Source organism: Myxocyprinus asiaticus, chromosome 42 (genome assembly GCF_019703515.2).
Source record: "Myxocyprinus asiaticus isolate MX2 ecotype Aquarium Trade chromosome 42, UBuf_Myxa_2, whole genome shotgun sequence".
Lineage (NCBI taxonomy): Eukaryota > Metazoa > Chordata > Actinopteri > Cypriniformes > Catostomidae > Myxocyprinus > Myxocyprinus asiaticus.
The window spans coordinates 13,551,921-13,577,579 of NC_059385.1; the positions used below are offsets into that span (position 1 = coordinate 13,551,921).

General features: G+C 38.0%; 1 protein-coding gene across 12 annotated transcripts in view; it reads right to left on the reverse strand.

Moving 5' to 3' along the window:
* The window catches only part of dlg2 (discs, large homolog 2 (Drosophila)), a 314,419-nt gene that overhangs the window by 60,461 nt on the left and 228,299 nt on the right, over positions 1 to 25,659 (reverse strand). For 9 of the 12 annotated variants that reach the window (XM_051683674.1, XM_051683672.1, XM_051683673.1 and 6 more), the window contains 4 exons: positions 25,479 to 25,644; positions 20,445 to 20,504; positions 17,810 to 17,968; positions 4,155 to 4,311 (listed from right to left, as the gene is read on the reverse strand). In XM_051683674.1, coding sequence (XP_051539634.1) covers positions 4,155 to 4,311; positions 17,810 to 17,968; positions 20,445 to 20,504; positions 25,479 to 25,644 — 542 coding nt within the window. The remainder of the gene's footprint in view (positions 1 to 4,154; positions 4,312 to 17,809; positions 17,969 to 20,444; positions 20,505 to 25,478; positions 25,645 to 25,659) is intronic. The other 3 variants (XM_051683671.1, XM_051683676.1, XM_051683675.1) reach the window with 3 other exon arrangements.

Genomic DNA, 25,659 nt, shown 5'->3' on the forward strand with positions numbered 1-25,659 from the left:
CGATAGAATTCTCTTTTTGCAGTTGAAAGCAAATGACTTAGAGTTTAGTCAGTCAGATGGATTCGGTGAGTTCATTCCGCAAATGTTTCATCAGACTGATTCAAACTGATACTTCATGAGTTTGTGAGTCTTTCTGAGCTATTAATGGAATGAACCAGGTCATAAGAGTCATTTGTTTGTGAATCTAACTGTGGCAGCAGGGGCGAACGCTCGACCACGCCCCCACTGCCACACTAACCACACTAGCTACGCTGTCTTTGGCCACTTTTTGTTTCAGCGTTATTGTGAACTAAGCAGTCGTTTTATCGCATCACATTCAATTCAGACTAACAAAAGCTCACAAAACTTAAAATCTCGCCATTCTGCTGTAGATTCAGCTGCAGTGGAGCGCCACGGCTTAATAATGGTGGATCAAACCCTACACTGACCTGACCTTTATTAAGGAAGCAGAGTCCTTGGTTACAAGGTATCAGGGCAGATACAATAAGCACGTTTGAGGATATAATAATAAGACTAGAAAATGAAATACAGAAAGTAACCAAAAATGGGAACAAGGTCCCTTTCAGTTATTGCAGAATGAAAACATAGTTTTTTAATGCTGATGACCAGTTAATAATGTTATTTTTTTGCAATAACTTTTTCTTGAAATCAAAGAACAAAGGGTTTATCACAGTCATCTTTTGGGATTTACACCACTGCCTGTTGCCTGAAAAAAATGAGGCTTCTTTTTTTTAATTGAACATTAAAGTAGAGGTCTGCATTCCCGTGGAACTCAAACAGGATACCAGATTCTATTTCATGCGGTGTGGGATTAAATTTCAGAGTTGAAGTCGGGAGCAGATGGTACTTCCATGAGTTGTGAACGGGAGCGGGCGGTCAGAGAAGAGCCTGAAAAATCCGTCGTGGATATCTTTTTTTATTTTATTAATTAATGAATGGCAAAAAAAAAAAACAAAACAAAAAAAAAATAATTACAATAATTATATTTTACAACAAATTTATTTTGACAACAATAAACAGAAAATGCAACCTAAAAATGTACACACAACACGTGCATCAAATTATACAATATTTAGAGTAGGCTATGCATGTAATCAACGGGGCTTTAGAAGAACGGCAGAGCAAAGCGTGGACGCACTGTCATCAAATGATGTGAAATTCGGACTAGAACATTGTCATTTTAGTTTTAAGAAATCAACCTCAGGCGAGTCAGATGGGCATCATGTCACACGTCATCTGATAATAGAAAAAACAAAAACACTCTTTGTGTACGCTTGTTGTCTATTTGTATGGTTTTTGCCCAATTTGAAAAAGTAATGCAGGGTTGTGGTAACGGGAGCGGTTGGGAAGAAAATCACTGCAGGCATAGAGCGGGTGAACATGGAGTAACATGGGAGCGTACGGGTGCGGGATAGAAACTTGTGGGAGTGGGCGGGTATGGGATGGAAAAAACAGTCCCGCGCAGATCTCTACATGAAAGCATGTTCTTTGATACTTCATCACACATTCCACAGCCTCCTTTCCAAATGGCAACCGATTAAAATAAAATAAAATAAAATAATGGTTAATAATGTTCTTTTTAAAATGACAGTACTCTGTATTAAGGGTGGGTGATATACCAGCTGCAGTGTTGCCAGATCTCACAAGAGAAACAAGTGACCTGGTTTGTCCAAAATTAAGAGATTTGCCTCACCAAAATAAGTGAAAATAAGCGATCCAATCTTTTGAAAAATTGCAGAGACTACCATGCCAATATTTAAATTAATTTCTTTCATTCTGGTTTATTATTGTGGTATCAACTATTTCAGTGTGGATATGTTGCATGCATTTGTGGATTGCTGTGTGCATTTGTGGGATGTTCTGTTTTATCTCCATAACCCTCCCATAAATGGCACATAGAAACAAAATGAACTATGGATGGTGGCTTTACATGTTTCAGTACAGTGGGCAGTTCTAAGACAAAATAAGCTGCAATGTGGACCAGACCTTATGTTGTTTAGTCAATGATCTGGCTATGGGGAACAATCACAAAGTAACCAGTTTCCCTCTAAAACAGTTTAGCTGAACTGTGTGCACCATAAGCTCTGTGCACAACCCAAACGGAGCCAAATACGTCCAAATGGAAAAGACTGAGAAAGAATGAACAGTTAGGATGAAATGGAGGGCAGTCTGGGACCGACTGAGGGCAGAAAACTGCTGTGTGCTGCTGGCATACAACCCATGAGCAGGTGGTGGAGCCATACCGCTGTTAAGAGCCCTTAATAGGAGACCACAGCGCACTAACACGTCTCTCTGTGGGAGGGGCTGGCAAAGCGTGTGTATGCGGTGTGTGTGTGTGGTGTTTCAGCGCGCCAGCAGCATGTCCTCATGCTCATTTAACAGTGTGAACTCAGGAGGTACTCCACATCTATTCTTAGACTCCAAATCAGGCCATCACACTATTATCTCTCCCTTTCTCTTCCCTCCCTTTTTGTTTCTTTCCTCTTGTTCTTTCTCTCTTTCTAATCAGTGTCCTAAGGAGGCAGCCCGTGATTGCTCTCGGCTCAAGCGGCGCAGACAGTAATTGCGCCGGGGATCTGAACGGAGGGGTTTGATTACGTCGAGAGAGTCCTGATGAAACTCTGATAAACAGAAGTGATGAGATCAACGATGGGAAATCAGCGTCGAGAGCTTCTCGAGTGGATCGCTGATCTGAATTGTTACAATGGGAGTCGTAATTGCACTGTCAATTAACACTCCACAAAAAAGTTATGGCTCTGTATCTATGCCAAAAACTCAGTGATGAAATTATGAGAAATAGGAAACCTGGTATTAGAGTTTTTGTTTGCAGATACTAGAGAACAAATACATTTGGCAGACAAAAAGTGTTTTTTTAGAGAAGTTTTATAGGGTTCACAGATTGGTGTGATGGCGCCACCTCTTGTTCAGTACAATTTCTGCACTTCTCTGTTGGTATACAGTATTTTGCATTTAGCAGACGCTTTCATCCAAAATGACTTAATAGTGCATTCAAGGTATACATTTTATCCCTTTGTCTGTTTCCTGGAAATCAAACCTATGACCTTGAAATTGCTAACGCCATGATCTACCAGCTGAGTGACAGAAATGAGAATTTAATACCAATTTCAATGACTACCTAACACAATATACACTGTAATATATGATGTAGGGTAATGTCTAAACATAGTCAGTATTAGAATATAAGTAATAATAATAATAATAATAATAATAATATTATATTACTCCATATATTCCCCTTTAAGCAAGGATGTACCCAAATATTCAAGAGTGGGGAGACCAAATGTAATAGTTTATGAGTGAATTGTCCCTCTTAAAGGAACATTAAGGGTTCAACAGAAGTTGAGGTCAGTCGACAGCATTTGTGGCATAATGTTGATTATCACAAAATTTGTCTCCCCTTTAAAAAAAAAAGAAAAAAAAGAAGCAAAAATCAAGGTTAAAGTTTGGCACTTACAATGAAAGTGAATGGGCCCATTTTTGGAGGGTTTAAAGGCAGAAATGTGAAGCTTATAATTTTATAAGCACACATAAAACATCTCCTGTTTAAATTTGTGTATTGTTTGAGCTGTAAGGCTGGGTTTTATGCATTACGTCATCATAACAACAAAGATGTAAAATTGGATATAACTTTACACAAAAGGTTAGTAACTCGGCTACACACTAAAGTCATGCTAACACCCATATTGTTTATGTCTTGTGGCTATACAGTACTTTTAAAACAGTAAGTATTTTAACATTTTTGGATTGGCCCCATTCACTTCCACTGTATGTGCCTCACTGTAACCCAGATTTTTTTTAATTTTTTCATTTTTTTAAGAAAATTAGACCAAATGTACAAATGTAAAAGTTTAAGAAATGGCCACTGAAAAACCCATACTAACGTTTCCTTCTAAAGTTTATGGTTGTTACGGCCCTATCTTTAATGTGGAAAAGCAAAATATGATGTCTACACTTCATGACCTTAGGGTTGATATTCCAACTTTATTAAACGCTAATTCGAAAAAATGCCCAGTTATCAGATGTTTAGACACAAACAACTTTAGAGTATGACAACCACTGTGCTATTTTGCCATTTCTTGCACATATAAACAGCGAATGTATGTATGTTTGTGTTTTTTGGGTGGTCCACTTACGGAAAGGATCTGGTCTCCTCTCCGCAGCTCTCCACTGAGGTCTGCAGGCCCTCCTGCCAGTATGAAGGAGACGAAAATGCCTTCTCCATCTTCTCCTCCTACGATGTTGAAGCCAAGCCCGGTTGAGCCCTTATGTAGAACGATCTTCCTGGGATCCCTGTACACACAGTTCAGGTAATACATCAGCTCAGAGTCCGTAGGGCTCAGCATCTCCGCTCAGACGCACGGCAACTACTTTGTAAACATAAACATGCAAAACTACGCGTGCAAGCACACACACATCCACACGCCTGGGATGGTCCAAAACGTCTATGATGTAGCCGAGCACAATCACTGACATCTATTGGGGACTGCTCCACTTATGTGGTAGCTGTCCCATTTATGCCCAGTTTCTTAGAAACTGAGAACGCGCACTCACTCACTCACTCTCTCTCTCTCTCTCACACACACACACACACACACACACAGTATCATGTAAATTAAACAGTACATGTTTCTTATTAACTTGTGAGCAAATTAATAAAACAGGAAGTTGGACACTTCTGTTGGCATTGCTTTTTAATTACATAGTTATGGATATTTTTTAGACATTTTTGCTGTGACTCTCAACTAGTTTTACTTTAGGACTCAGATTTAACTGTGGCAAGCCAGTACATTACCAAAACTTTCGTTAAAATCAAACACAGTTAATTTGAAGTTCAACAAAGTAAATTAACATATATAATACAAATATAAAATATAATATTACTAATGTATACTTAACCTAAAATAAAAATAAGAATTAAAATAAGAATAATCTTAGCAGCCAATAAATCTCTGCACAAAACATGTCCTGGTTGTATTTTCTTATTTCTTTTACATACAGAAAATAGTTTTGTTCATGGTTGTTCATTCAACGAAACCTGCTCATGTTGGCATATGCCCTATATTGTATATATACTTGTATATTCTGTAGAGTCTTATCTACTTAACTTGGGCTCTTTCAGTTAGTCCTGACAGTGATCACTGAATCTGGCTCTGTCAAGTGTGACCAATCAAATGAAGAGACATCTTGAGCTGTGACACTTTCTGTCAGATCCACTTGAAATGTGAAGATACACAATCTCTGAAGTTTACAGATGATAATGTAAAGAGACCAGACCTGAGAGCTATTTTAGAACAGAAGGCTAATCTTTTAGCACTGCCTTCTCAATGACCTAGTTGTAAGTAGAAGGCAGGCCTCCTCTTTCTCCCTCCCTCCCTCTCTCTCTGTCCTTCACTTCCTCTCTCCTCAGCGAGTCTGTTTGGCTTCGAGTCATGATGCTCTTCAGGCCATAAATCAAAACCAAGCCAAGCAGCATCCGATTCACCCCACCGTAATATATCTTTTGAAGGCTTTTGGATACTTTTAATGATGAAAGTTGAGAACAGACAGGAAATTATTTGGGGAGAGAGAGAGGGAACAGGGTTGACACAACACTGGCCAGATTCAAACCTGGATTTCCCATATTGAGCGCTTACCACTAGGTCACGGCTTTAACAGAACTCTGCATTAAAAATACATATCTGTAATATCCTTTAATATTCAATATGGTAACTTTGCACTTCATGATCTCCGAGAACACAGTAACACTCAAAAATGCTGTGGTTTCTTTATCTGTGAATACAATTAGGTAAAATGTTATCTAATAAATTCACTTTTAATCTCTAAAAATCAAATATATCAGACATTAATCTCATGAAGTTCATCACATACTCTCATCTTATGATCAGTCTTCATGCTAATAAATGAACAGCTCACAATACCAAATAAAAATAAGGTTGCCCATTGATAATGAACTAGAGAACTGAAATACTTGACAGAAAAGACCTCAAGCAAAGAACAGTACCTTTTCTCTTTGCCTTTTAATAATAAATCCAAAATGATGAAAAAAAAAAAAAAAGTCCATTTTCACCACTAGATGGCCCCCTATTCCATATATTGTTCACTCACAGAAACCAGTAAAAATGCCAATGAGTACCAAACCACATACTTCTATTAAATACAAAAAGGCATTGGTTAATATTTGCCTGTTTTTTTGTATGTGTGTGTGTGTGTGTGTGTGTGAAATTCACCACAAAATAAATGGCCTTTTCGAACTGGCGAGAAAGTTCTGGACTTTGAAAGTTTCTTTATTTTATCATGGTACATTGAACTCCTATTTCAAAAGACCTAGGCAAATTTAATTTCTCATGATATGACCCCTTTAACAAGTGCCATGACCTTGTTATATGTGATCAGATTTAAAAATAAATAAATAAAAAATACATAATCCAAAATGTGCTATTCAGACTATGTTATCCTATGGCTAAATGCTTTATTTTCTGTCTTTTTGTATAAACTTGAGGATGAAGTTCTGTATGAAACCAGTGTATAAGCATTAAACCAGCACAAATACCAGCTTCTCACTCATAAAGGAAGTACTGTATCTGTAACAGCTGACCTGGAGTTCCAGCACTTATGCTGATAGTAATGATATGCTGATCAGTAGTTATTAAACACCGCATATAGATTTATTCTGAGTAACGGCTGGCTCTGAGGTGGGTTGAGTCTGTGTAGCACCCTGCTGGCTATAACAACCTCATTAAACTCTCTCCCAAATCCGCTCCCTTCACTCTCATTTCTATCCTCCGAACTCCTCTTTCTCTCCCTCTGCCAGCTGCAGAACCCTGATAGAGCTCATGTCTGCGTCCCCCTGTATACTGCCTCAGTCCCAGATTACAATTAGCCACTGTTTATCATTTCAACTTCAGAGCCAAATGGGAAAACAAACCAAATAGATTACACTTGTTTTCAATTCACAAAGCCTCTCGTATTCTGGAAATACCTGCGGACGTGTGGGGCGGACTGTTAAGCAGAGCTGGCATTTTATATGTAGCCCCTCACACCTCTCTTCTCGCCACCATTTATTCAACATCATTGTTTCCCTCCCTCTCTCTCTGTTTCTCTATCAAACCAAGCTTCCTGTAAAAGTGTTTTGAATATGAAAATGTGTCAGAAGCCTCCCCCATGTGAAATGTAAGAAGTCATTTCTAATGGTTTGGCACACTATGGCCCTGTCAAATAAAAAAAATAAAAAAAGTGTCTTTCAAATTCAGGCTCAACAGAGGAAGAGAATTGTAGAGTACCTCTGTTATGACCCTCTACCTTGAGTAAAGCAGCTGAAAGCTAAAAGTAGCAAATTTCAGCACACAAAGCAAAAACTCCCAAGAACACATTAATGGATTTTATTTTTTCTTTAACACTAGTTCAGATCTATCTATCAACCAACCAACCAAGCAACCGACCTGACTACACTGAAGAAAGTGTTAAGTCACCATTTGGGTGATTAGTGCTCCCTTTGGGGAAGTTGGGTCCTGTTAAATCTATGCAATTTTTCCTTGTGCATACATGTGCACTTTTTTTGGAATGCCCAATTCCCACTACTTAGTAGGTCCTCGTGGTGGCGCGGTTACCTCAATCCAGGTGGCGGAGGACAAGTCTCAGTTGCCTCCGCTTCTAAAACAGTCAAACCGTGCATCTTTTCACGTGGCTCGTTGTGCATGACATCGTGGAGACTCCGTATGTGGAGGCTCTTTCTACACTCTGCGATCCACGCACAACTTACCACGCACCCCATCGAGAGCGAGAATCACTAATCACAACCACAACCACAAGGAGGTTAGTGACTCTACCCTCCCTAGCAACCGGGCCAATTTGGTTGCTTAGGAGACCTGGCTGGAGTCACTCAGCACACCCTGGATTCGAACTCACGACTCCAGGGGTGGTAGTCAGCGTCAATACTGAGCAACCCAGGCCCCTTATGTGCACTTCTTTATGGAAGCAGGTTTAATGCCTGACCTCAGTTATTTTCTTTAGAGCCAAGAAAATTAAGTATGTAGAAACAGTGATATACTGTAAATGTTAATTTGTAACAATGTTCTATTAGTTGTCTTATTCATGTGATGTAAAAAAAAAAAACATTTAATACAAAGGCTTTATAGTTGTGCTGACATAAAATGACCAGAAGTTGAATTTACGTGATGCAAAAATGCTACGCATATATTTTAAGCAAATCCAACACATCATTTTTTTCAGTATACCTACCTACCTACTTGCCTACCAACCAAACAATCCATCTACCTACCTCCCTATCTATCATTCTGTAATGTTCACTTCTTGCTTACAACAGCTGACACAAATCATGATGCCCAACAGCTAAGAGCCTATGACCAAATACCATGAGCATCTTATAATCGAAGATGGACTTCTCTCAAGCTTCGACACTCTGTGGAGCCAATCTATAATTGACACCAATCTATAAGCGCCCTAAAACATATCCAATAGCCCTCGACACAATCAATAGACTTTCATCTGTTTCAGATTCAAAAAAGACACACAGAGCAATTTAGCAGCCAAGCAGAAATGTTAAGACGTGTATTGATACACCCTCTACCCTCCTCAAGAATGCTCTCTCAGCGAGGGAACTGGATGGCCTTTTCAATTCTTAGCTCAATAGTGTGTCTCCAGATAGCAGCCTCTTCTGCACCTTTTACTGGCAGAATCACAGCAGTACACTCCAATACACTCAGACAGAAAATGAGGCAGAGTTTTTAAGAATAAAAACTTTTCCACACAATGAAATTGATCGAGGACTGGGACTGTTAAAGACAATGAAAGGGTCACAAAAGTGGTCCCAAAGTCTTCTGAAGTCATACCATAGCTCTGTGTGAGGAACAGACTGAAATTTTTGTCATTATTCACTGATAATCTTTCCTCTTTAAAAAAAAATAAAATAAAAATAAATAAATAAAAATAGGGTCAGGGTGATTTGTGACTGAATCATTTGATCAGTTTCATGGAGTGGATCAACTGATTCATCAAAAATATTCAAAAGAACGATTCATTCATGAATCAGATATCACTACTTCTCTCATGAACTCAAGGTCAGATGTCAAGATTTTCAGTGAACAACGATTTAAATTTTGTTCCATTCCTCATCCAAAACTATCATATGTCTTCAAAAGATTCGGAATATAAAGCAAGAGTCATTTAGACCATTTTTATGTAACTGTTATGGTGCAGATTGTCATTTTGGAGCTTGACAGCCCAAATTAAAATGACAAAGTCCCAGGGCAGTCTTTAAAAATACACATTTTTTCACAGAAAGAAAATCATATTGGTTTGAAACAACCTGAGGGTGAGTAAATGAAAACAAGTTTCTGGGAAATTATTCCTTTAAATATTTTTTCCTGAGGGGTTTGAACAGGAATTGTACTGCTGATCAATGTGAGATGATCCAGTATAACGATCTGTGAAATAGATGAGACAGAGAGATTAAGAGAAGGGTTTCATTATTTGCTGGTTCATTGGAAATGTCCCACAATGCACTGCATATGACATCTTGCGAATACAGAAACCCAATTCCCATATATTTCACATCTTTATCAAAAGTAGCAAAATTATCAAGTCATTAATTTGGCACTTACGTAGTATGTGATCTGTATAAGATCCTAGTATATGATCTTTTCACTTAACTAGAGCGATTTTACTTTGAAAACTAGATTTTTATAGGTAGTGCCTACCCATGTAAAAGTAACCTTCACGATAAGGGTTTTGTGTATGTTTTAAACAAAATGTTGTCACCACACTCCCCCAGAAATTTCAGGTGCCAAGGCCCAAAATGTAAATCACAAAAATAAAGGAAAAACTGCACTCTGAAAATGTCTTCATAAGAGTTATTTAGTTTCACATAAATATAATTTTACATAAAACCATTCTGGCCAAAAGCCTTCCTCAGTGTATCAACTCAACAGTTCTCATTTGATCTTCTTATAGATGGCCTGTAGGTGTTATCAGTTGTCCATAATTGGCTAATCAGCCAATCGACAATGTCCAAATCAACCCAATTATACAATCAACGACATACCATCAATAGGAGCAATATGACACATTAGGCATGAAATGCTGTTCATTAATCAATATTGTCACCTAGAAAAACAAAATTTCCATAACTTGCATTCAGAAAATTACAAAAAAGGGGAAAGATCTAAGTCTTCATTTAAAACAGGAGACATGGTTTGTAAATGAAACATCCAAAATGCCTCTCTCTGTAATAATTTTTTGTCATTATCTCAACCGCGGCAAGACTTCATAACTTTCTCAATCCCAATACATTTCAGTTGTTCAATGTTGTGGTTGTATTCAGTGAAATGTCTGGCAATGGGTGAAGTGAAATCTTATCTACAGATGGCCGATTTGTGATGATGTACAATTTCGACATGGAAAACAACCTTTTATATATGTTTTTTGTCATCACGCACCACATCTGATCTCACCAACATATTGTCCAAATTGCGAGATCTTTTATAAGTGAATGTGGGAGGATATTTATAAATGTCTTTTAGGAGGGGATCCGAAGCTAGAATGAACCAATATTTATTAACAATGGATTTAATCTGGGGGCCTGGGTAGCTCAGTGGTAAAATACGCTGGCTACCACCCCTGGAGTTCACTAGTTTGAATCCCAGGGTGTGCTGAGTGACTCCAGCCAGGTCTCCTAAGCAACCAAATTGGCCCAGTTGCTAGGGAGGGTAGAGTCACATGGGGTAACCTCCTCGTGGTCGCTATAATGTGGTTTGTTCTCAGTGGGGCGCACGGTGAATTGAGCGTGGTTGCCGCGGTGGATGGCATGAAGCCTCCACACGCGCTATGTCTCCGTGGCAACGCGCTCAACAAGCCACGTGATAAGATGCGCCGGTTGACTGTCTCAGACGTGGAGGCAACTGGGATTCGTCCTCCACCACCCGGACTGAGGCGAATCACTATGCGACTACGAGGACTTAGAGCGTATTGGGAATTGGGCATTCCAAATTGGGAGAAAAAGGGGAAAAATCCCCCCAAAAAACAATGGATTTAATCTTACAACTTTTCTCAGTGTAAGAAAGAACATAATTTACAGAAAATGTTTTTTTTGTTTAATAATTGAGCTCTATTTAACTTTTTTTGCCCTATCAAATTCAGACTGAAACCATGCTTGTGGATAACTTCTAGAACAAAAACTGTTGCGAATAATTTCTGATTGTTTGTCAAATTCCTCTGAATCACAAATTCATCTCATTCGGTAAAGTTGGCTTAAAGGTAAACCTTTTTTCAGAGGTAGTAGGTGATGATTATCTGCAGAGAGTAATGTATTTTTATCTGTTGGTTTATGAAAGACTGTAGTGGAGGCAACATTGTTGTCCTGAGATATTAACACATCTAAGAAATTAATGGATAAAAGATCTTTTTCTACAGAAAATTAAATTCAACCAAGTCTATAGTTCAAAAACATAACATTCCACTTAATTTCCCTTCCAAATTAGAAAACAGTCATCAATGTATCTAGCCCGGTATATAATGCATTGCCCAAAGGGATTATTTTTATAAATAAAGTCCAGTTCAAATTTCCCCATGAAAAGGTTAGCATAGCTAGGTGCCAAAGGGGTGCCCATAGCAGTGCCTTAAACTTGGAGATAATAATCTTTGTCAAAATACATTTTGTAAGGTCTAGAATAAAGTTAACAGGTATTGAAGTTTTTGAAGTTTTTAGAAAAACTTCAAGACAATCTAGACCTTCCTTATGTAGAATGGAAGTATAGAGAGAAGACACATCTAATGTTACTAACCAATCTTGGTCTTCTTGAGAAGAATGTAATTGTAACTTATTCAAAAGTATGTTGTGTCTCTTAAATAAGAATGCAAATTTTTGATTAAAGGCTGCAGTTGGAAGTCTATGAATTCAGACAACTTTTCAGAACATGAACCAATACCCAAGGCCCTAGCAAAGGAATTCTGGGCCCCTTTACGGTATATTGGTCTGGACCCACATAAAAAAAATACAGTTTAAAATTAGTTATGGGCCCCCATGGATCAGTGGGCCCCTAGTGTCTTTACCACCTTTCACCCCATTAGCTACTGCCCTGCCAATACCTGAAAGACAATACATAGAGTACTGGGGTAACAGGATGACAGTTTGCTAGAAATTTTAGCTCTTGTTCAGTTGAAACAACTGAACAATTTAAATGTATTGGGATTGAGAAAGTTATGAAGTCTCGCTGAGGTGGAGATAATGGCAAAAAATGCAAGTTTCATTTGCAGACTATGTCTCCTGTTGTTTTAAATGAAGACTTTGATCTTTCATATTTTTTTTTTTTTGTGTAATTTTCTGTTTTTAAAAATACTGAAGTTATGGAAATGTTGTTTTTCTAGGCAACCATATTGATTAATGAACAGCATTTCATGCCTGATGTGTCATATTGCTCCTATTGGTGGCATGCCATTGATTGTATAACAGGGTTGATTTGGACATTGTCGATTGGCTGATTAGCCAATTATGGACACCTGATAACACCTACAGGCCATCTATAAGAAGATCAAATGAGAACGGAGTTGACCCACTGAGGTAGGCTTTTGGCTGAAACGGTTGCTTTAATTCCCCGGATGTAAAAGAATAACGCTTATGAAGACATTTTCAGAGTACAGGCCGTTCTTTTCTTTTGTTGTGTATGTTTTCCAGGGTGTTGCCATGGTTTCCTGGGTGGTCTCTATGATATTCTGGTCCCTGATCCCTAGTATTTGTGTTCTCCAGGAACACATTTCATAAATCTGTCAGCAAACCAAATTAAGCCAGTTTATCCTGCTCTTACTGGAACACAACTCACAAATTAGACATAAACAAAAATATTGTGGGAATTGTGATTTATATTCTATGTCACTAAGAAATTGTCCACATCAGCAAAGCACAATTTGCATGTGTCCTTTGCTTTTAGGCCCAAATAAAATGATTATTAATCATTGTACAAAACAAAGATATAACTTCTGATCAGTGTGTGCTGTTGTCACTGAGGGCCATAGCAGCTGGGGATGGGAACACTGCTCCAACTGAACACATGTGGCATGGAGCCACTGAAGTGCCCAGAAACAAGAGCGATTTTGCCAGACGGCTTCATCTATTTGGATACAAAATAAATGATATGAGGGATTCTCTCTCCTTACTGATGATTCAGAGATGACAGGATTTGGACGTATACTCTTAAGGTCTTGAAATACTTCAGCTCTCATTTATCTCAGGGAATTGTGCTTGAGGTTGTTGATTAAAATCACGTAAATGTTTGTGTACCATATCCAAATGTATACGCATCAAAGACATCTGAATCTAACCAAATGGAACAACTGCACTGAACAAGAATAATACATCAAAAGTTTTGTTCTCCAAAAAATTTTTTAATTGTCATATTGTTCTAAACCATATGACTGTCTTGTGTGGAACACCAAAGGAATTATCTAATAGAATGGCCAAGCAGTTATTTTACATACAATGAAAGTGAATGGTGGCCACGGCTGTCCCAGGTCCCCATCCAATTTTGTTGTATGGAAAAGAGCAGCTCAGACATTCCACACAAGAAATAAAGTCATTCTGATTTGGAATGACATCAGGGTGAGTAAACGATAACTGAATTTTTATTTTTTGGTCAACTAGTCCTTTATGTATTTAATATTTCTAGAATTCCATTGAATTAATTCTAGAATCTGCAGATACTTTACCATCAGCTGTAAGGTGCTCTTCAAACAATGAGTATTTTAGTTGTTTATTGGGGTCATAAAAGGAGAATTGTTCCCTTTCAATTACATTCTTAAATAAATCTCCCATGCTTAGTTACACAGGACAGCTTGAATAAAAAAAAATAAAAAAAACACACTGCAGCTTGCCAACTAACAAATTACATGCTCCAAAATAAAACCCTTCAAGAGCATCATCAAAAACTGCCAGACCCTGAGCAAGAGAGACAGTAAACCATTAATCACAGATGTTATCGCTGCCATATTCATGGTCGCTTTTGACACGATTGCAAGTCCTGAGGATTTAAGCGATGCATTAGGTGTAAGCATTAGGTGTAAGCGGCCCTGCCGTGGTGGTGTTCTGAAATGCAAATCAATTCAAATCCCAGAGAAGCCAATTAGACAGCACTTTATAATTCATAGGGTAATGAAGTTAGAAATGGAAATCTAAATAAACTGGTAAACAAAGTATGCCACTCTGGGGGTGTTATCAGGACGCAGATGACAGCAAACATTACTCAGCTATTTGTGGCAGAAAGACAGAGAATCTCTTAGTCCTGCGCAGTGTTATCGCCAACGAAAAATAAAATGGAAACAAAAATGAGAACATTCGTTAACTTGATTAACAATTAAAAAAAATGCAATTGAAAAGACAAACTAAAAGGTGCTGTAATCGATTTTAGCGTTCTGAAGCTTTCACGTGACTGAGCCGTTGAATTAGCCACGCCCCTGCATTCCAAAACCCCGACCTCCAAATATAATTTTGAGACCAAAACAGAGCAAAAGAGCAGCACTGTTTGCTCTTGTGGCTGTCAAATTCAACAGTGGCACAATAGTGTTGTCAAATGACAAACATTATGAATCAGCCTCAATGATTCACTTCAAATACAACACTATGAGAACGCGCAAAATGATTGACAGGTGAAAAGCGTCAATGACAATTTTTTTTTTTTTTTTTTGCGGTTTACAAAGTCTACAGCTGTCACAGAGACCGGTGAGATATCTCAGGACACTTAAAGTGGATATAAAAAGTCTACACACCCCTGTTAAAACAGCAGGTTTTTGTGATGTATCTTTGTTTAATTTTTTACATCATATCACAATTTTTGCACCTTTAATGTAAAAATTACAACCTATGCAATGCCACAGAAAACCAAAGTGACACATTTCAGAGAGAGAGAAAAAAAAAAAAAAAAAGGAAGAATAACCTAACTGCATAAGTGTGCACATCCCTGAACTAATACTTAGTTGAAGCACCCTTTGATTTTATTACAGCACTCAGTCTGTTTGGATAAGAGTCTATTAGCTTGGCACATCTTGACTTGGGAATATTTTCCCACTCTTCTTTGCAAAAATGTTCCAGATCTGTCAAATTGTGAGGGCATCTCCTGTGTACGGCCCTCTTCAGGTCCCCCCACATATTTTCTATAGAATTCAGGTCTGGGCTCTGGCTGGGCGATTCCAAAAAATAAAAATATTTTTTTTGCTGAAGCCATTCTTTTGTTGATTTGGATGTGTGCTTTGGATCATTGTCATGCTGAAACGTGAAATCTCTCTTCATTTTCAGCTTTCTAGCAGACGCCAGAAGGTTCTGTGGCAAAATTGACTGGTACTTGGAGCTATTCATGATTCCCGCCACCTTCACTAAAGCCCCAGTTCCAGCCGAAGAAAAGCAGCCCCAAAGCATGATGCTGCCGCCACCATGCTTCACCGTGGGTATGGTGTTCTTTTACTGATGTGCTGTGTTGTTTTTGTGCCAAACATACCTTTTACAATTTTGGGCAAAAATTCAATCTTGGTCTATTCAGACCATAACACATTTTTCCACATGGTTTTGGGAGACTGGATATAGGTTTTTACAGGCTTGGATGTTTTTTCATCAGAAAAGGCTTGCGTCTTGCCACCCTGGCCCATAGCCCAGACAGATGAAGAATATGGGAGATAGTTGTCACATGTAGGGAGCAACTAGTACTTGCCAGAAAGAGCTGCAGCTCCTTCAATGTTGCTGTAGGCCTCTTGACAGCCTCCCTGATCAGTTTTCTCTTTGTCTTCTCATCAATTTTGGAGGGACGTCCTGTTCTTGATAATGTCACTGTTGTGCCATACTTTCTCCACTTGTTGATGACTGTCTTCACTGTGTCCATGGTATATCTAATGCCTTGGAAAAAATGTTGTAGCCCTCACCTGAGCCATACCTTTCAACAATGAGATCCTGTTGATGCTTTGTATGCTCTTTGTGGCCCATGGCTCTTGTAGTAGCATGCAACCAAGAAGATGTCAGAAAAATCCTACAAGAACAGCTGAGATTTATTTGGAGTTAATCAGAGTCACTTCAGATGAGGACAGGTGTGTACTATTTCACATGAGCTTGATGATTGGTTGATTCTGAACACAGCCATATACCCAGTTATAAAAGGGTGTGCACACTTATGCAGTTAAGGTATTCAAAGTTTTTTTTTTTTTCTTTCTTTTTTCTCTCTCTGAAATGTGTCACTTTGGTATTCATAGGTTGTAATTTTTACATTAAAGGTGCAAAAAGTCTGTTTTGATTTATCTTTGTTTCATTTTTTACATCACAAAAACCTGCTGTTTTAACGGGTGTGTAGACTTTTTATATCCACTGTCTTTCTTTAATATCTTTAAGGGAGTAGGACAACTGTTTGCATACTTTTCCATGAAAAAAATAAAATAAAATCGCTTACAGCACCTTTAAATATATTTTATGACGCCAAAACTAACAAAAATTAATAAAATAAAAATGATCAAATTTAATAGATATTAGTTAACACGTGTAAAATACTTAAAACAGATTCACAGTAAAACTAAAACTAAACTGAAACTAACATTCATGGAGTAAAAAGTAAACTACCGAAATGCAAACTAATAGTAAAAGGAAAAATAGAGGTAGCAAACACCTCTATTTACACTCTGTTAATCTCTAGACTATTACATTTATATCCCCGGTCATTTAATCAGCAAGATGAGAGATGTTGCATTATCGCTAATAAAGATTTATATCCAATTAATGATACAAGCTGCTGCCCAGACCTAAAGTGAAATCAGTTAGGCAGGAAATAAAGAAGATAAAATCAATTCACTCTGATTTATGATGCACTAATATCGCACCGATGCCACAGGCACACAAACACGAACCGCATATGACAGCGGCCAAGCTCTGACCTTCAGTCTGACAAATGAAAATACTGATACATTGATGGTGGCTGGGGAAGGGAAGGAAATGAGAGGACAGCTGCAGCAGTGATGTGATTCAATTATACTGTTGTCATGGGTAACTGCCATGATAACTAGCAATCTCCACACTTGTGTCCTATAAGTGCACTTTGGATCATCGTTCGATGTTTAATGTATGACGAATAGAAATGAATGAAAGAATGTAACAAAGCTGCTGTAGCTGCTAATTTACATTTCATAACCCCATATTTTCATCATTAAAGTCAACATGAAACAGCGCTCACAGCCCATTTTACTTCCGTAATGTGAGGTATTTCCAATTAAAACAGTACAGTCAATGAAAACAAAATCGATTTTACAATCATGATTTGATTGGATCGTCAAAACTTGCTGTTATATACCAGAATGTAGTTGGAGGGGAGTGGTTGAAAAATAAGAGGGATTAATGATTTCTCTTGAAAAGGAAAGTCCTTTCAGAGGTGAAGCAATTTATTAATTTTGTTGAAAGATTACGAAGACAAACTATTTTTTCTTTGTGGTAACATTCAACAATGAATCAGCACGATACGTTCAGAAATAAGTATTAAGAAAGAAAATTTTGATTTCATGTTGACTAAGTATTATCATTCTAAGAAACTTTACATTTTCTCAAAGTACAAATAAAAATAAACATAAAATGTCCCTCTACTGTATCAAAACTCTGCAGAGAACTTAGGAAAAGGGTGGGGCAGGTACATGATACATAGGGCATGCAGGTGAATTAAAATGAGGGTGGGGCATGCAGGTGAGTTTAATTAGGGTGGGGCCAAGGTGTGGCCACAGAGTTTGGTTTTGCATGCCTCATGCAGAGAGCTGTGCTCAGTACCTGGTGATCTCGGAGTCAGATAGAAGGCCTATGTGATAATGAGGGAAGTGGGGGATTGAGTGCATGGGGCTTTTATCAAACTCCACAGGGGAGTAGAGGCGGGGAGAGGGTGCACGGTCACTCAGTTTGTTCACAGTGCTGTAAACTGGCTCTGGAGGCCTGGTGTGGGAGAGAAAGAGAGAGGCAGAGTAGCGCAGCTGGGGTTAGTGTGCTAATGTGAATTGATAGAGAGAGGGAGAGAAACAAAGACAGACAGAGATAGAAAAAAAGAGAAAGAAGGAAAAACATCACAGAGGAAGCATGTTAGAGGAATAAGGCCTGAAACACACTCTACACAAGTACGTGAACACAAAAGCTTCTAGCTATGCAAGCATTGTTCAAGTTTTTTGTTTTAGTCATAGTTTTTGTCTTGATGAAAATGTATTTTAAATTCAGTCAATATTTGGTCATGACATATTGACACATCATTCATTATTTTTAGTCAATTCTCTGATTGAGAAGTCATATAATTTTAGTCAAAAAAAAAAAAAACATTTTAGTTGATGATATGTGCAAAATGACGAAAATGTGTCTCAAACTGTAAAAGACCAAACATGAACTACATTTTCAGTATTTTTGAAATGTTGGGCAATCAAATTGAATCAACTGAATTAAATCAATTATTTAAAAAAAATATATATTTTTATAAAATATGGATGGCCAAATTACTAAAGTAAAATAATAAAATGTATTTTTTGTTAATTAAATTAAATTTAAATAAATCATTAAATACCTAATTAAATCGTTAAATTAAAATCACTGACTTACTAAATCACTAAATAAATCAATAAATATCCCTTGAATTTATTGATTTATTTTGTGAATAATTAAACATTTAAAATGTTATATTTATTATCTGTAATTAATAATTTAATTTGGCCATACTAAAAACATTGTTTATATCTTGCAATGTTCTTTTTCCTGATAAATTTAGTGTGCAAGTAACAGTAGGTTTAAATTACAATTGAATTAAAATGCTGCAAATTTTCATCTTCGTTTTCGAAAACGAAACTTCGTTTTCATCTATTGTTGTCGAAAAAAAACCCTGTCAACATTTTCGTCAGTAAGTTTGTGGGCAAGATTAACACTACGATAGCCTCACTCCACACATCGTTGCATTCTGAAATGTGTCAGAGTGCAATTCATTATTTAATGCACTTATGCGTTACATTCTCAGCACCGCCAGAAGGGGCACTATAGCTGGCATTAGCACAAACCTCTCTTCTTCTATGATCAGTTTTCTCTTTCAAGTCAAATACTGGCTGTGTCTCATTTGGAAGGCTGCGTCTTCCGGAGGTCGCATTTCTCGGCCTCATACGTCATCGAGGCTGTCTCATTTCATAAAAGTGAGTAGGACACTTTGAATGCAGCCTTCGAATGTGACCTTCTTTCATGGGAATTTGGAGTATGCATGAGGTGTATCCTTCATGGGCACTCACAACCCACAATTCTTTGCTTCAACGGAAATGTCTAAAAAAAAATAACGCCAATTTGCACATAATATATGATGTTCAAAGGCAAAGAATGTTAATTCCCAAGTTGAAGTACCTCAGTAGATGAGTGCAGAGTATATAATATGTATAATTATATTAATATATAATTAAAATAAAGTATTAGACTAAAAGTACACCTGTAAAATATATTTTCTTTTCTCTTTGCATCTTTATAACTCTCCTAAAATATACCTCATGCATTCCCTTCCAGAGGGACTTTGTTACTGTCTCACTCGAAGCGCTCGCGCTTGTTAAAGAGTGGCGTGCTGTCATAGCAACCATGCTACGTTCTGTTTCCATTTGTCCTACGAAGACCGTCTCATTTAAAACAGATTTGTTTAAAGGAGGACGCTCGGTACACTACAGCCTTCAAAGGACGCGTCCTACCTAGAACGCAGACTTCGAAACGAGACAGCCATTGTCATGTCTGAGCAACAGTTTGAAGAGGATCTTCATGAACAATTCAGGTGTAAGAATGTTTATAGCTAACTACCCAAATAATAATATATCTGGTTTGATGGCATAGACACTTGAAGGTAACTCTATTGCCCCTTGAATACGGAGGTTTGTTACTAGCACAGTACTCACTCTAAGTATAACAGGACTGCATTGTCCAAGCAAGTCTGCATTTGTATACTTGCATAAAGTATGTTTCTGGCCCATAGGACGAGGCGCTAAAGAGATTATTAAACATTTTTAAATATACTAGCATTGATAATCAGTGTTTCTTCGCTCCATTTAAAATGTACCATTTCAGTTCCACTCTGCTCACACATCTTCAATCAGCACACAGATCTTCAAAAGTTCCTTTTAATAATTCACGTTCTGTGTTAATCCTGGCAGATCAATGTGAAAAGACTCCACAGGGAATGACATCCAGGGACATCGGTTTGTTATTCATTCATTCCTTCCGCTTTCACTCTCTCAAATCCGTTTTGTACTTTCAGAACAACAGTTCAGTCTGTCGCTCAATTAAAACTCACTCTAACTTTACATAAAGGCGTCTGAAGGCTTCAGAAACAGAATTGGCTGTGAGTGCTTCATGCAGGAGGACACAATTGAACATTCAGAACCCAAAAAGTCAGCTAACTCATGTCGCTCACCTCAACTGGAAGTGCTGGGAATCAAACCTGTGACCTTCCATTTCATCTAACGAGGGATTTCTGACCAAAAACAGACAATAGGTTAGCATGAAGACAAAAATTTTCATATGAACAGTTCATTTGAAATTAGAAATATGCTGAGATGTGTATTCAAAACAGCTAAAATGTATTCAGTACATGTCGCATGCAAAAAGAAAACAGAGATAAAATCTAAACAGAACTTCTGACAAATACAAAGAGGACAATACAACAAGCCCCCTTATACAACAAAACTGGGTTTGACAAACATTTTCACATAAAATTAAGAGACAAACCAACCACTCTAATATAATTTTATTTTAAAATGTAAATCCAGACATGTTGCATAATGAGCGTAAATTAAACTGCCTGCTTAGAAAAAAACTTTCAAAGTAGAGACAGGACACAAATCTCATCAAATAAATATGAAATACGTACTGATTAACAGAGACTCAATGGGTAATTTTTTTCAGGCTTTAAAATATGCTCCGCATTAAAGAAAATGTAGAATCAACTATGGAAATTCCACATTTCAACATTGCTATATATAGACAGTACAAAGGAAATATGAAATTATTTGGGGTGAAAGAAAGAGAATGGGACTAGGACAAGATGCAGCCCAGATCTGAACCTGTGTCTCCTGCATGAGCACCAAGGCTCAATGTGTCCGGAGCACATGTGCTAACCACTACGCCACGGCCCCATCGGTCCCTGCAAACTTTGAGTTGGCTGAAAACTGCAGTGAGACAACTGCTGATTTGTAGCATCTAGTTACATTAGACATGCGGATGTTCTTGCAGATAATGCAAGGGATATAAGCCTGTTTGTGACAGGCTCCTCACTGGACCGTTCCCTGTCTCCTCACTCAGTCGCGTGGCTCTGGCTCATGACTCGTCCTGAACGAACTGCTGTGGTGACTGACAGACAGTTTTTTACCTTCCCTTCATTCAACCCCCTTGTTTCTCTGTCGTTCTATCTTTAACATTTCTCAGTATATCTTCTCTTTCTCCCCTGTGCCTAACTTTCTTCTCTCTCAGTCTTTACATGTCTGATTTCAACACATTTCTTCACATCTGCAACTCTCCTTTTCTTCTTGTCCTTAACACTGGGGGTCACACAGCTTAATAAAACCATGTCAAAACCCTTATTATGAGCCACAGCTCATATCCTCTGGCCCTTAACACTGACTGTGAGGCACAGAGATGTAGAATTAGAAACTGGCCAGTGTCGCAGACTTACATTACATGTTCTGTGAGAAAAGCAAAGATTTGAGAGACATGTAAAAGTAATAATCAATCATGCCAAGCCTCCAACATGCTTAATGTGATTTACACAATGATTTAGCACATGAGCATCAACATGCTTTCATGGTCCTGAAACAATATCCCTAACACAATCCAGGACCTTTGATTTTAGGGGTGGGTTTAGAGTTAAAAAAAACTTTATGGCATTACATATTTTCACTGGAATGCTCAATAGAAGTTGAGCTCAATCGACAGCCATAATGTTGATTACCATAAAAATTTGTTTAGACTCGTCCCTCCTTTTCTTAAAAAAAAGCAAAAATCGAATTACAGTGAGGCACTTACTATGGAAGTGGATGGGGGCCAATTTCTGAATATTAAAATACTCACTGTTCCAAAAGTATAGCCACAAGACATAAAGGATATGCGTGTAAACATGATTTTAGTGTGATAAAATCACTTACTTACCTTTTCTGTGTAAAGTTATCCACCTTATTTTTCAGCTAAACTAGGGCGCCGCCATTATCAACCTTGAATGTGGACCACTTCCAGCTATTTTAGCGATACAAAAATACAACATTACGCCGCTTTATATTACAGGCTGGCAATAAATGTCGACATATTATCATCATTAATTACATTTATTATTTTCATAAACTCACGGTTTTTGAGCGCATATAGTTTTATCGTTTATCGCATTTTGCCATAGTTTTATCACACTGTTGCACAGGCAGAATTAATGAAATCAGGCGCTGGCACAGACAGTTCTCTGCGCCGTCTGACATGCCTCCACAAAATGTACACAACCAGCAGAGAGAAGAAAGATGCCGGGAAAATGCTGCTTCAACTTTCTTTGTACCAAAACTGCATCTTGTTTCTTGGCAAAATAATAAACGCCTTTTACTCTTTGTTCTTGTAAGAGAGCATTCTCTCTTTCTTAGCGTGCATAGTTAATAGACAGTCTCACATTCAGCATGGCTTACATGAAACATTGCCTTTGAAAATAAATAAATAAAAGGCATCATCGGAGGTTATGCAGGTACATATGAATGGAGGTTTACATGGAGACTAGAAACACTGCATTGTCACGATCTCGGTAAAGTATAAGGTGGAAAGCCAATTTTACAACTTCGTTACCATGACAGTGTAATGTCAACAAAACCTAAAATTCTAAAATGACTGTAAAAATGACAATTTAAAAAACAACTTTACAGCTCAAATAATACACAAGTTTTAACAGAAGAATTAATGCTTATATAAATAAGTGCTTATATAAAATTATAAGCTTCACATTTCTGTGTTTAAACCCTCCAAAAATTGGCCACATTCACTTTCATAATTCCCATTCACTTCCATTGTAAATGCCTCACTCTAACCTCGATTTTTGCTTTTTTTAAAGAAGAGGAGGAAGGAGTCAAAATTAATTTTTGTGGTAATCATCATTATGCCACAAATGCTGTCGATTGAGCTTAGCTCGTATTGAACCTGGAACATTCCTTTAAATGTAATTTAGTTGGAAATTAACATTCTTCATCCTCTCTTTGAATCTTAGAATTAAACAAGCCGTTTTTATGCTGCTGTACCTTTAAGACTTCTATATAAATGGCCTCTTTGTATGTAAAACGAGAAACAGCGCTCTGCTGTGCTTACTCACGGGCTGCGGGTTTGCTGTTGGGTTCAGTATAATTGACACTGCTCCATTCTTGAAATGTGCCACACAAACAGTTAAAGTTAAACTCAATTCAGAAGCTTGCGAAAAATTCAGAACGAGTTGTCTGTGTTAATACATCTGTCTGACGTCAGAAAGTTGCAAAAAATTCAGAACCAGTTGACGCATATACAATCAGGTGTAAATGGCGATGGCGCCTGTCCACTTGTGATCGGATCGCCCTAAACTAATCTTAATACCAGGCAATAAACAGGGCACACACATACACAGGAGTGAGAGTGAAATCAAAACTGATGCACTGGGTTTAATGAATTTCTATTTAAACTGTATCTTTCAAAATAATGGAAAGCATTTGAAATTATCCGTAAATGATGGAGAATTTTCAGTTAACGCAACCCCTGGTAGTTTACACCCAGACACATGTACATAAACACGCACTACACTAACATGTCCACACATGATAGCAGTTACTCAGACCTACACAGGCAACAGAATTCAGCAAAACCCACTGCCATAAATACCTAAGTACACCTCAGCTACACATCTAATAATTATGAAAGTGTGTGTGGGTGTGCTTAGAAATAACTGAGTGTTCACTCAAGGTAGCACTGCTGACTAAAGTGTTTATGTATGCAAAAAGGGAGTGTTCTACTTTAACAGCTGTATTATTCATGATGATTGTATGGTTGGGGAGTGGGTGCGAGCGAGTACATGTGTTTCACCCTATAGCTCTAGAAAGTATGAAACAGGACATGTGCCACTGTGTTTTATATTTTGTCTATGTTATTATGCCATATGTGTGTGTTTGTGTGCTTGTCTGTTGTCCCATATTGAAATGGGGCTCTTACACAGCTTCATTGACTGAGTGCCACACAACCAACTTATACACACATATGCACACTCCATCTGTACTGAAATAAAGTGATTTCTGGATTACTACATCGACTTTTGGGATGACAGATATAAATAATCAGATGTTTATTGAGAGTTGGTTATTTAACTTTATCATACACTAAACCATCATAAAATCTAGTTTACATGAGGGAAGTGTTGTGTGCCTGTTACTGCATGGTTACTTGCATCAAGATGTCTTTTTTAAGTCAACGAGTGAGTATTTCAGTACAATAATTTCATAAAAAAGAGTCATAAAAGGCTATACTGTAAAAGACTGTGTTGATAAATAGGTTTATAGTGCATTTTTAGCATGTTGTCCGTTGAGTTCAGCATATGCTGCTTGGTTAAAGAGCGCTTTCGCCGCCTCATCTCTCTCATTTCTCACTCTTCCGGCTGCAGCAAGGAGCACTGCACTTGCAGTTCACGGGGCCAGTTTAAACTGTAACCTGAAAACAAAAGCTGCATCCGAAAAATGGTAAATGCTGCTTTCGTGGGCTGTATAAGGATGGATGAAGGTAGGATGAAATAAGGTGCTTTTTAAACTGTTCAGATAGTTCCATTCATCCAAAACAAACTGTTGTTTAAACCATTAACTGATAGGGCAGCTGCCTACATTTTCAGATGCAGCCACAGTTCGTATAAAACAGCCCTAAACAAACAAAAGTGTAGCTCCGATCCCGGCGTCCTCCGTCGGTGTTGTTGATTTTGTTGTTGTTGTTGCTATTAAAACGTGCGTTCAAATAACGTCAGAATAAAAATGGTAGATACTAGATGACGTCATTACAGTGGTTCCTTTTTTGAAAGCGAATGTAATGGGAAAAGTTTCCTCAGGTGTTCCGTTCCTCATAAGAGTTCTCATCTAGAAAGTTACTGAGGGAAAAGTACCAGGACTGTAGGTGGGAAAGGGCCTATTAACTTCACTAAATGAACACATTAAATCGACAGCCCTAATCCACCCAGCTTCTAACTACACCACAATTTCAACAACACATTCAGGACCACAAAACATCCAGGAACAAAGAACAGTATGGGACTAACAAGAATGAGAGAGAATAAGGCAGGGGCAGCAAATCCCAAAACAATCCCATCACCAGTTGTGATGACATTCCTCGATTGTATTTTGGATTTTCCATAGGACACATAGAGGGAAGGGGGCAAAACACAGTCTACCTGTGGGAAGTGGTGTCTGGTAGAGAGGGAAGGAATTACCGTAGGAATGAAAAACCATCCAACCTGTTAATGTCCTCTTCCCCCAGCAAGTGCTTGTGCAGGGGGGAATATCGGCCGGGGGAGATGGGTGGAAGACTGGACTTATATTCCAGAGTGCCATTATTACCAGGGGAAGAGATATGATTTTCCATAGCGGGTGAGAATGCTGCAGAGAGAGAGT